At 30.0% G+C, this 13,324-nt stretch overlaps 1 protein-coding gene across 1 annotated transcript in view; it reads left to right on the top strand.

Moving 5' to 3' along the window:
• Positions 1 to 6,638: 6,638 nt before the first annotated feature.
• LOC139960490 (uncharacterized) overlaps positions 6,639 to 13,324 on the top strand; it is a 28,668-nt gene continuing 21,982 nt past the window's right edge. Inside the window, exon 1 of the mRNA XM_071958886.1 lies at positions 6,639 to 7,534. Within this exon, the coding sequence (XP_071814987.1) occupies positions 7,222 to 7,534 (313 nt within the window). The 5' untranslated portion in view covers positions 6,639 to 7,221. The remainder of the gene's footprint in view (positions 7,535 to 13,324) is intronic.

Genomic DNA, 13,324 nt, shown 5'->3' with positions numbered 1-13,324 from the left:
TCAATATACAATTGAATATTAATTTCAATTAATTTGCAACAATTTCCTTGAAAACGTTTAATTGTCTAGAATTCCACACTGTCTGTCGGTTTAGTTTTTGAAATTAGGCCTATAGCAAAATAATAATTTATTGATTTAGTAATATCCATGAAACTATTGATTAATATAAATATCGAATCTTTGCAGGACAAACAGCCATATCTCAAGTGATTATTTTCAACCATTATTTCTTGAACATTTTAAAGGTAAATATCTTCAAAATCAAACGGTGTATAATACAAACATTCACTGAAATGGTTAAATCCATATACTTAACTCCTATATCCCAAATGTTTTTTTTTTAAATTAATGTTAACAAACCCAAATGTATTAATTAATCGACAACGTCGATGTTAGTTGTCTCCAGAAATTCTCGATTTTAATTAATTACGTTCTGTAATCGACCTGCTCATCCCGATCACTCAACCTATTATGGATATTTCATTCGTTTTTGTATATTGCGTTGTTTTCTTTATTACGGAATGACATTCCATTATAACGATATTTATTCCTCCATTGGGAATTTATTTTAAAGTTGATATATATATATATATATATATATATATATATAAATGAAAATCGTAATATCGTTATATAATCGTTATATATCGTAATATATATATATATATATGTATATATATATATATATCTTCCAATATGCTTTTACACTCGACCACAATATAAATTGTTAAAACCTCGAGGTTTCTTTCTTTATGCATGACAAATGGACAGCATTGATCAGAGGTTATCTTACTTTGCAAATAATGATTGGGGCGGATTTGTCCTTTTAAATCAGTGTACAGGTTAGCCGTCTTTCAATGGCATTGGGGGGGGGGGAATGAGGAGGCGACATTCTTAAATCAAATATTTTCGAGCATCTTATCTTTTTTTCAATTTTTTTTCAAGTTCAATATACAGTGAAATAAAAATTTCATATTTACAATGTTCACACTGTACAAGAACGTTAATATAAGAAAAAAATTAATACAAGGCTTGGGAAAAAAACTGAAGTATCCAGCAATATATGGAATTTAGAACATCCTAAAAGGATTACTCCTATACAAAGTCAGCAAACAACCAAAGCCACAACGAGAGAGCGAAGAATGACTAAACAACTATAACTGATGAAATCACAAGCAAAGTACAGAATCAAAAAGGTAGACAACAGGCAGAAGATATCAAGAATTGCATAATTCATTAATTGAGTGAGAAAAACAAGTCCTTAATGCAATTTTTATTTTCAACGAGTAGAGCTATCTTAATTTCGCTTCAAAGCGATGTACTTTTCTACGTTGAGAATCAATTTCATTTTATAGAAGAATTGATAGCAATCAGGCTTAATATTATTTTGCTTGCAATGGAAAATGTAGTAATTTGATACGAAGGCTACAGAATTCAGTGGGTCGTAACACTAACCCTAACCTACTACCAGTTTGCGGAAGAATAAGTCAACATCTCAACTTGATTTAACTACAATAAGATTACTGAATCATTTTGGGATCCGGAAGGATGTATTTATATTCATATTCATAACAAACTAGATCCTTACTGCAATCTTCTTCATCTTCACTGCTTTTCTCATTTTTTTTTTACCTTCCACGTGTTGTTTAACTCCTTCTAACTTTCTTCTTCTTTTGCAGTTTCTTATTATTATTTATTTTTCTCACCTTCTTTACTATTTTTTCCATTCTTGACTCTCTTCTCATTTTTCACTTTCTTCAATTTTTCTCGATTTTTTCAATTTTTCTCGATTTCTTCACTTTTGTTCATTTTTTTTTCTCGATTTCTTCACTTTTATAATGTTCTTCATTTTTTTTTTCGATTTCTTCACATTTATTCATTTTCTTCAAATATTTTTTTCCATTTATTCACATTTCTTCATTTTCTTTGCGTGTTTTCGATTTTTTCACTTTTTTATTCATTTCTTCACTTTTTTTCGATTTCTTCCTTTTTTTTCATTTTCTTCCATTTTTTTTCCCGATTACCTCACTTTAATTCCTTTTCTTCATATTTTTTCGATTTCTTTACTTTTATTCATTTCTTCAATTTATTTTCGATTTCTTCACTTTCTTCACTTTCTTCCATTTTTTTTCGATTACCTCACTTTAAATTCCTTTTCTTCACATTTTTTCGATTTCTTCACTTTTATTCATTTTCTTCACATTTTTTCGATTCTTCACTTTTCATAAATTTTTCACGTTTTATATTTCGATTTCCTCACTTTTATTCACTCTTTTCACTCTCCTTCACTCTTCCCTCCATTTCTTTTTTAAATTATAACCTTTCTTTAATTTCCACCTTTTCTTATATTTCTCAACTGTCTACAATTCCTTCACATTCTTCACGTTATGATCACTTTCTAACCTTTCATTTGCTTGTTTCACTATATCCAGCATACTTTCACAATCTTTACTTTTTTGTTCGCTTTATTCACTTTCTTTACCTTATATGCTTGACGCTTCTATCTCTTCCTACCTCCACCCCACCCCAACCCCCAACCCACCCCCACCCCCTATTTAAACCCATATCTTACAATTTCTTCACATTCTTTTCAATATTCTTTCACTTTATGCACTTCTCATATACAGTTAATAAACGGACGCATGGTTACGGTATTCACTCTTGCATTCAATGCAATGGACGTATTAATATCTTAATTATTTTTTCATTAATAAGAACAAAATAAAAAAGTCTTAAGTAATTGAATCAAAGCAGCGGCCAAGACGCATAATGTAAACAGATCAAGCAGCCATTAGTAAGGATACAAACAAAAGACGAGATGCCTGCATTGTATACCCAAACATCTGATTGTTGGTTTTTCTTTTGTGATCAAGGTCAATAAACGAAAATACTGGGAGAATACCATACAAGCTTTCAATTGATTAAAGTAAAAAGAATAATTAAATGCATATCTCATACTCGCAGACCGACATAATAATTATTTAATAAGTCATTAAATATCTCATACTCACAGACAAATAGCAGACTAACGATTATTAATAAGTTATTAAGTATATCATACTCTCAGACCGATAGCAGACTAATGATTATTAATAAGTCATTAAGTATATCATACTCACAGACCGATAGACTAATGATTATTAATAAGTCATTAAGTATCTCATACTCACAACTAATGAGAGATTAAAACCAATGAACTTATTTGCTCTGGCAACATAATAAAGCAATGAGAATGCCAGCCTCCGGTGTATGGACCATACACTTATACTTAACTGTCATATTTTGTCATTTGACATTTGTATTTGTCATAATAATTTACTCACTTGCATTTTAGCCAAATTAACAAATTCGTTTAAGTTTCTCCTGTCGGCTATGTCCCCCTGTTTTTTTTTTAAAGACATAATTCTGTCAACTTCTTTTATGTCATTTATTTTCGAAAGGATGTGTAAAGGTAAACGATACTGCCTTGAAAATGTTCGAAAGAAGAATATATATACATGCATATTTCCTTATATGGAGAAAATGTCACATTGCTCTAACCTTCAAAAGTTCATAGATCGACAACCCCGGAAGACTTTAATACAATTAATGGTTTTTTCTTTAATAATGAACCTTTTTAGATGATTTTGAGGAACAAGATTAGGTAGACATTTTGTCATTATTTTAATCATAAATCGAGAGTTTTCTTTAAACTTTTAGCGCATCGTATACCTGCTGCCAAATCTCATCAAATTACTGTCACGTGACGGATGACGTCAAACTCCTCCTAGACATTATTGTAACCCAACCTAGCTTTTGAGGATATCACTTTGGCTTCTCCTTGTCGTGTTGCTTTCTTTCTTATATTTTTTCTTTCTTTTATTATTATTATTATCTTTTATTATTATTATTATTATTATGATTAATATTATTATTTTTTAGTATTTGTTCTGTTTCAATTATAATATTGATATTTGATAGCAATTATAACAAAAGGCAAATCAGGTATAGGTTTGACATTGAAAACCAAACTCCAGAAATTGATTCCATTCACAAGAATCATGTGAGCATCTTTGTCATTTCTTATATCAAATTGGTTTTCCTTGATCGATTACAACACAGGAAGAGCTATTTGCAACAAGAATATATATATATATATATATATATATATATATATATATATATATCTATATATATATATACATAAAAAATATAAAAAACACGGTGGGAAAAGTATATATAGTAAAAAAAGAAAGAAAAGAGCGAATAAAATCAAACAGGAGCAAGTCGATAAATCACCCAGTAGAATGAAATCAGTAAAGAAGAAGGCAAAAAAAAAAAAACTATCCTTGATTGCAAATTATCCACAGGCTTGGAAGAAAGCGTGCAAAATGCGTAAATAATTACATTGATTTTACATTATTAATTTACGGGGTCCATTTAACGAAAAGTCGAGTGCTTGTAGAAAAGCATACATGTCTACAGAGTTTAAATTACGGTGTTCTGTTTGTATTTTATTTTTTCTGGCTGTAAAACTTGACGTGTCTAAGTGACAGGTAGCTTGGGAAAGATTTTTTTCCCGTCAATCATATATGTGTAGTCGGATAATAAGGTATACAACCATGCCTTCTGATCATAACTCATACTTTGAAGGTGGTGGGGGTGGGGGGGGGGGGTTGAAGGAGGGGATGAAGCGGAAAGTTTTTCAACACTTTGTTTATGCTAGTCAGAAATAAGGTTACTATTTACCCTTTTTTTTTATAGATTATGAAGTTCAATCAAGTAAAATCACTGTTACATAACATTTAGTGTGACTGTGTGTATATGTGTGTGAAACTGTTAGTATGTATGTATCCATGCAAGTATTCAAGAATTGCCAATCAAAGAAAGTTGCCTGAAATTCATATCGTTTAAAATTAATATAAAATCAATAATCGAACTAGGTTCTTTTGGACGTAAACTGAGTACATCTCTTATTAATCTCTATTTAAAAGAACTGTAATATTTTCATGCTACTGCTGCTGGTCATGATAAATTGAAAACGTAACATTAACAAGCAAGTTTTAATTTGTAAAGCACGTCAAATCATCGACTTGTTTTTGCAAATGTTTACTTGCTGATTATTTTTTTATTGTTTTTTTTTTTTTAACATTGTAAATGTATCCGTTATACCGAATCTGCAGACTTTATATATCAGAAACACACTGTAGTATAATTATAAATTAAAATTTAGTAAAAAATATTATAAAGAAAAACTCAAAGGAGTATAAAAGCTATAAAATATAAGCATACCAATGCCCATCAAAAGAAAAAGCTACGTTTCCAAAGTTACAATTCATATTTCTAGTCATATAAGGTTACATCCTTCTTCTTCTTCCCCTTCTAAATGTTAAATTAAAAGTTCATTTTTGCCGAGATTCCTGACAACCACAAATACAGGAATATTTTATATTCACCTTCTTTCACCATATTGCAGATATGCAAATTTCCTCCTTGACCTCAATCTAAATATTCACAAAAAAAGTATATAATAGAATATATAAATAGAATATTATACAACAATAGGCCTATATAAACAAAAAGGTATCGAATATACCGTATATATATATAAATATATATATATATATATATATAAATATATATATATATATATTTATATGTATGTATGTATATATATATATATACATATATATATTTATTTATATATATATGTATATGTATATATATATATATATATGTGTATATCTTTAAATATATATATATATATTCTATAGATATTCTATTCTTGTTAATGATACTCTAACCTTGATCAAACTTGACAAAACGGGTATTTTTCACACATAAATATTTAGACAATTAATCATAGAAACCAAGCTTACCAAATTAACAACAACTTAACAACTTAATTTTTTTGGCATTAGACATTTTACGACAAATGTTACCTTTTTGTATGTTTTGTTTTATCAACAGTACTAAATGTAATCAATAACCCGACCTAAGCCCCACCCAAATGAGTACCGATGATTTCACATAACTCTTTCTAGTTTTGTAACTTGTCCCAGAGTTCAAAACTTGATCAGTCGTGTTATAACGATGTTTCTAAAAAAATAAACAAAAAGGTTTAAGTCCATTCAAATATCCTAGCTTAATATCAAAATACTAAACATCTCAACCACAAAATAATAATTCCTCGGCTATGCTTATACCGTTTGGCTCATAATACTATGTGTAGACTTTTATTAAGTATGAATAGTTTGCCAAATCTGTGTCCTAATATGCTAATTATACGCAAAAGCAATTTCCTTGACTTTGCTTCTTTTCGGATATAGAGTATACGCCAAAAAACCGGAGCCCGACGAGACTATTAAATATTCATAACATTTGCTCCTTTTCTTGAAGTCCAAACCAATAAATCGCACACTCCCTTTACACACTTTTTCTGTTTCAGTGTTTCTTCTCCATACGTTGGAACGCCGAGGAGAGCGAGCGTTTTCGGAATGCGCAAGCGTGCGAAGACTTGTAACCTTTCGGGCTAAATTAACCAATGAGGCATGGTCTTACACGGTTCATTAAGAGCTTTCTATCACAAACGTTGTTATTGGCTGAGAAGTTCTCCCCGGAGAGATTGGACTACCTTAGTTGTTATTCTGTAAGTGAAGAGTGGGTTTGAATGAGCGTTAATCTATTCAGCGATAAAGTCAACATAAGCGGCACTGTTGCTCTTCATTAACAAATATACTGAGTAGCCTTACCCTCAGAATTAAAAACCCAGCGAGCGTTAAGGTTCACGAGTTGAAAAACTTGCTTCCTGTTGGAAACAAGCTCTTAGTAGGTATGTGTTACAGTGTCTATACTGAATAACCCGTTGACCCTGTACAACAAAACTTATAGACGAAACCATCACCAGTGATTTTCTTCTCTCTCTGTTACCTACTTTAGAGAGAACTTTTCTGGAATCAAGTAGGGGTTAAATTTTCTTTTTTTAGTTTGGAAGAATACAGAATACAAAATTTGTCATTTATTTTCTGCTTAATATTTGAATTGTGTATTTTCTGAAAAGAAGACAACAGTGCTTGATGAAAGAGTGAACTGGGATCTTTTGACAAGAAATTGTCGAGACTTTTTCCACCGTCGTTCTTTTTTGGGGCTTTATCTTTCGATTTTGTTGCTGACATTTCTTCTCGGATGACACCGAAACGGTTGCTAAACTGAGAGAAAACATTTTTGGTACGTGTCATAAAGATGTTGGAGTCTGAACAGTGCAAAGACATGGAGAATAACGGTACAACTCATGTGAACCCGCTGAAGGAGTCGTCGCCTAACAATGCCTTTACCTGTTCTTTCCCGGCTTCCTTGCCAGCGTTTAAGAACACAATGGATTTCTCCCCTTCGATGGTGTTACCCCCACCACCTGTTGCCCTCCCAGCGGAGACAGGACGGAGTTTCGCTGCCTCACCGACTAGTTCAGCTACAGGGGGCAAAGAATTAACAGGGGTATTATCTCTAGGAGAGGGGGATACAGATAAAGAAGACGTCGAGTGCTCCGATAAATGCGGTAAGATTTACTTTACAATACTAAAAACTAATGGGGGTGGGGAAGGGGACCTTTTTTTGTATCAAATACGCTGCTTATTGGTATTTCATATTTTTACTTTACATTGTAAGTCACTATAGACTTATTCACATAAGGAAGACCTTTAAAACAATGGGAAATATACTACAACGATAGATTTGATCCATGAAATAATTAAAATCAAAGTTTAATCTGACTATTTTTTCGTTCGATCAATATATAAAATGTAGTTATGGTTATAAATTTAAATAAAGAGATCAGTTTTATGAGTTAATAAAAATTAATAATAATAATAAAAGCATACGTGCTTGAGGTATCCAAAAAAAAAACTACATTACTAATTCTCTTTATTTGTATAACTAATCTACACGTTACATAAGTATAGTCAAGTTTGCTTGTAAATATTGCAAAATCTGACCAACAATTTGTAAAAATTAGTGTTGTCTCCAAAAGAAAGAAATTATGTTCACATTTATCAGAAGAAAAAATCAAATAAATTGAAATCGTAATTCATAGAATATTTGGTTTAGTTGTGAATGCAATATCGTATTTCATGTCTATAGAAAGGCTTTGACTGTCCACGATCCATACCGTACCAACATCATATAAAAACGTATATTAGAATAATTTTATGGTTTCTTTAAGATATTAAATCATTTTGAATCATCTAATTATCCAGACTATATCTAATTTCTCAAAGATCTTCTGCAGCTTTGTTTTTAATTTTACGATATTATGACAAGATCTATTTGCTAATACAATTATAGTCCTTGTACATGTTTACATTAACAAGTGAAGCATTACTTTTCTTTCTGGCAATTGGGCTGAATACACCAACTATTGAAAAAAATCACAAAACATCAATTTTGCTCACAGATTTTGTTAACAATCTTTCTAACCCATAAATGTCTCTAAAGATTTCTTAGAATATTAATATTTTCTCTAAATCAATTAACAAAAAGCAGTATTTAAAATAGAATCTATTGGACAAGTTTTGTGTAAAAATTTATCATAGAACCAAATTCTGTAAAAATTGATGTTTAAAAGATCATAAATAGATGAATTAAAGAAATCGTAAACAACAACAACGTATATTGGTTAGATAGTATGTTTATTATCAAGTTTCACAACAGTATGCTCTTGTAAACATCCACAAAACCCATTGCGATATAAGATATGACAAACCACATGTATTCCAGCTTCTTTGTGATCGAGTGTATAACAAAGTATAAATTGATAGTATATATATACTTAAGACTATAAACTATATATCAAGCTGTGTCTGCGCGTCTCATCGTCTTAGAATTATTCAAAGATACTGAAATTTACGACCACAAAGCTAGCTTATAAATCTTATCGTATTCAATTTTTCTCTCGTCGTTGAGAAATCAATTGTATTTAATTATTATCTATCAATTACACACGATGTCTGCGTGATATTCCATTAAATAAAATATTTACGCAGGAAAATGTATTAATTCCTTTTTTGGACTTATTAAACAACAAAAAATATAATAAGTAGAAGAAGAATATAAACGGTGTCTTCACGTCACAAGCAAGGGGACCACGCGGCGAGAAAACAGCGGGTCAACTCCTACGGTAGCCCTCTTTCAAGGCTTTCTCCATAGGTTATCACAGCTTGAGAAAACATTTTGTTAGTGTTTCACCTTGAATTTGAGAGAGCACGCGATCAGAGCATGGTACCATATTAAACGACAATGAAAACCTAACTTGAATAATTTAAGATTGACTGCTAAAAAAACACAAAACAAAAATCATCCATTTTAGTGAGTATCTTCCGAATTTTTAGTTCATTTCATTTCGATATCAAGATATGTCTTTCTCGTCACCAAAAAAAATCACACCAAAAAGAAAAGAATGATATGCTGAGAAATAGACAAATTTTATAACTTGAGATGTTTTAACGATCGACCACACACTATCCAAAAAACTTTTTTTTTTTAAGAAGTCAGGTCCATCGTTATCATAAAAGGCAATCTATTTTATTCAATGACAGCTTGCAAACTTGCAATAAATTAACAACTGCTTGCAACAGGAAAATATATATATATTAAAAAAAATATCAATATTTATGTAACTTTGTGGTTGATTGAAATGTCAATGACTTTGCCAACATTTTGCGATGATTTTAGACATTTCTTACTGATATGCCTAACACTCCAAAACAATGCTATCCATAAGATGCCATTACTATATACACCAATTAATATCTCAAATAGGGACTAAAAATGTAAATAGCGTTAAATAATTTCACGATTTGATTTTATCAACATGATAGCTAACAACATGTCTGGGCGACCATTAAGATTAAACTGAAAACAATCATAATTAAGTACAGCCAATTATTTTCAATATAATTATAATTATTTATTATATTATTATTTTTTATTATTATTATTATTATGACTATTATTATTATTTATTTATGTATTTATTTTTCTATTATTTGTAGTATTATCATCATTATTATCATTATTATTATTTCTATCATTTTTATTATTATTTCAAATCGAAGTGTAAAGAATTCTCATTGGTTTGGGTCAAATTTCTGACCAATGATTAAAAAAAATGCTTTAACTATCCTTTCCATTTTCAAGTGAAAGAAACATTAAATTTGTCATTGAAGGTGACGCAATTAGATTTATTATTGTCTTAAATATACGAGTTGTTCCCTTAACATTTGCTCTATATGATTCTACTACACTATTTAACGTACAAATTAATTTTCTTTGTTGTTGTAAATTTACAATATATATATATAAATATATAAATCTATAAATGTATGTTTATATATATATATATATATATATATATATATATATATATATATATATATATATATATATAGATATATATATATATAGATATATATATAGATATAGATATATATATAGATATATATATATATATATAGATATATATATAGATATATATATACATACATATATGTATATATATTTATATATATTATCTATACTATCAATTGACGAGGATCATTCAGATACAGTCTTTCAAATATCACTTTGTCTGAATAGTAAACTTTTTATCAATTTCCTTTTCTTTTTAAATGACATAATGACATATTTGGATAATTCAGATTTCCTTTTGTCTGCGTGTACAGAAATCATAGACAACCAAATAGTATGTGACAGTAAATCTACTTTACAGTTTTACGTTGCTTACATGTTACTTAACTGGGAAATCAGTATGTCTTGTAGACAAGCCAACTTCATGAAGCAATACGTTTAGACAATTGCAACGTATTTAATTAACATAAACACTATCGTTAAGATGAATATTGTAACCATATTGTTCATTTTAAATATCCACATTATTAATGAGTGGATTCAATTGTTAACTATAAACTCGTTGCGTGAATAAGAAATACATAGTCTGAGATAGAAATCTCCAAAAACAGTGTGGCCTTACCATTTACGATCACTTAAAATTGAAAAAAAAAAATATTGACATTTAAAGAGACGCACGCAGATAGATTTATCTTTTAAAAGGGCCTGTTTTTGAATTATTCATATGTTTGGTTATTGTCTACACCGTTGTATACCCTTATTGGCCCCTCAAACAAGATTCGAAAAGTAGGTCACATCAAAAAGTTCAAGTAATTTTTCAACTCACAGCCTGTCGTGTTCAGAACAAAACAAGGTAATTTCAGTACTTGTTTAGCTCAAAAAAAGCAAGTTTCGAAAAAATATTTAGCTTTCTGTATGTATTTTTCTTCTAAAATGAAATTGCAACCTTGAAAATCCCATACATCGATCATTTACATAATTATCACTTTAAGTTTTCGGGTCAAAATTTGAAATTGTAATATGAATTGTGTCACCAGATAATTATTTTCAATTCTGTCATACTTCGTAAATTAATTTTTTTTAAGTTAATTTTTCTATTGATAACTTTAATTAAAGAGATGTAAGTATCAAAATGGAATGAAACCCTGCATAACGATAATAATGATAATGGTGATGACTTTTTATTATTTAATAATTAGTTTGATTGAATTGATGAGTATATTAACTAGCAAATTATTCGCCCTAAATATCATCGCGGCGATGAGGGTGGATTTATGAACAGGTTTTCATCTTTCAGGTTGTGATTTGGCCTTTATTTTGATCAAGGTTACGGAATGATCCATTTTCTCAAAGGGATCTTAAAATCTTGCCAAAAACGAGTACATTTCAGCGAAAATGGTTTCGCGTGATTTATTTAAACATGCAAAATTAGTGGAAAAGGAATTTAGCCATGAATAATAACAAAATTAACTTTCAATAAACCTTTTTTTTCTCGCTAAAAATACATTATGAAACTTTATTCAACGTTCCCGTATTGTTATTGAAATAGTTGTTCCACATATATTTTGAAGACGTTAGAGGACTCTATTTGATACAATTCGCCACCTTTTTTCTTGGTTATGATCTCAAGCGATCCAATCTATAAATGCCATTCTATCATAGAAATAAGGCGATTTGTTCGACATAAGTTTACGTGGGTGTGTGTTATCGTTTTACTTAAATTCATGCTCGCAACTGTACATTAATTGAATAAAAATATAAAAAAATAACTGAGAAATTGTTATTATAATTGTAATCACGCTTAGTATGTAAGCATTGTTGCGTGTACTCGCTCGCATGAGTTTGTACTCGTCCTCGATGAACTTGGAATCCAGTCAAAAGAACTTTAGTGCAAAAATTGAGTTCTTGTGCTCACGATTATAGCATGGTAGTCGTTATACTAAGTGGAATTATACTTTTACTCAAACTCATACTGTTGTACTCATACTAACAGTGTGTCACGTGATAGTGACACAGTGTGTCACATGATAGTGACACACTTTTGCAGCCGCGCGCCGGAGAAATAGCTCGAAGCTATTTTCACCTATACATCTTTTTTTCCAGATGACAAATATTATACCATTCATTATCCCAAAAGACTTTATGATTTTCAGTCCAAATATTAACAGAGAGTAAGATACAATTGCATATCTGGAGATTTAACCATCTTCACATCTGTCATATTTAGAATATTAAGATCTTTCTAGATGTTTTTATTTATTCATAGTATGTGTCATTCATCTAATCATTTTGATATTTAATTGTATTTTTTTTTTTAATTACTTTCATAGTGGTGTTAAATATTAATCACTAACATTTGTACGGAGGACGTCGATACGTGGTGGAAAAACTTCACTTATAGAATTGACACTGTACATGGGCATAGAGAGATTTTTTTCAGTCGCACAGAAAGATTTTGAAAAGATAAACATTGTAATGAATATGATATTGATATTAGATTAAACCTTGGATTATCACTTCTTCATAGGCATACCCAATTGCTTACGCTTAGAGGAATTCTGCTTGCAATACCAAACATTAAATTGAACACATTTTCATTGTTGAAACTTTACTCTCATCTTGGATCTATATTCGTGGATATCTACAAAGTGCGTAGGAATATCTGGACTGGCCAAACCCCTTGATTCATTCAGTAAGTTGATCACAAGTAGATTTGTGACGTCACCAGGGCCAATGTTGTTCAAAATGCCGTATTTCCCTTCTATAACATCTTTGTTGATTTATCCTTGAACGTGTGATACTTTTGGAAAATTTGCTTCGCTTTTCATTGTTTCATTGTATCAAGAATTTCATCAAAATACAACATATTTGAAGAATTGTTATCTTCCTCTCTGAATCAGTGAGTTACAATTATCAAGAGAAACAAAAACATTTTTCAACTGAA

This window comes from Apostichopus japonicus, chromosome 19 (assembly GCF_037975245.1).
Source record: "Apostichopus japonicus isolate 1M-3 chromosome 19, ASM3797524v1, whole genome shotgun sequence".
NCBI classification, from domain to species: Eukaryota; Metazoa; Echinodermata; class Holothuroidea; order Aspidochirotida; family Stichopodidae; genus Apostichopus; species Apostichopus japonicus.
This window is presented reverse-complemented; position numbering and strand designations above follow the sequence as displayed.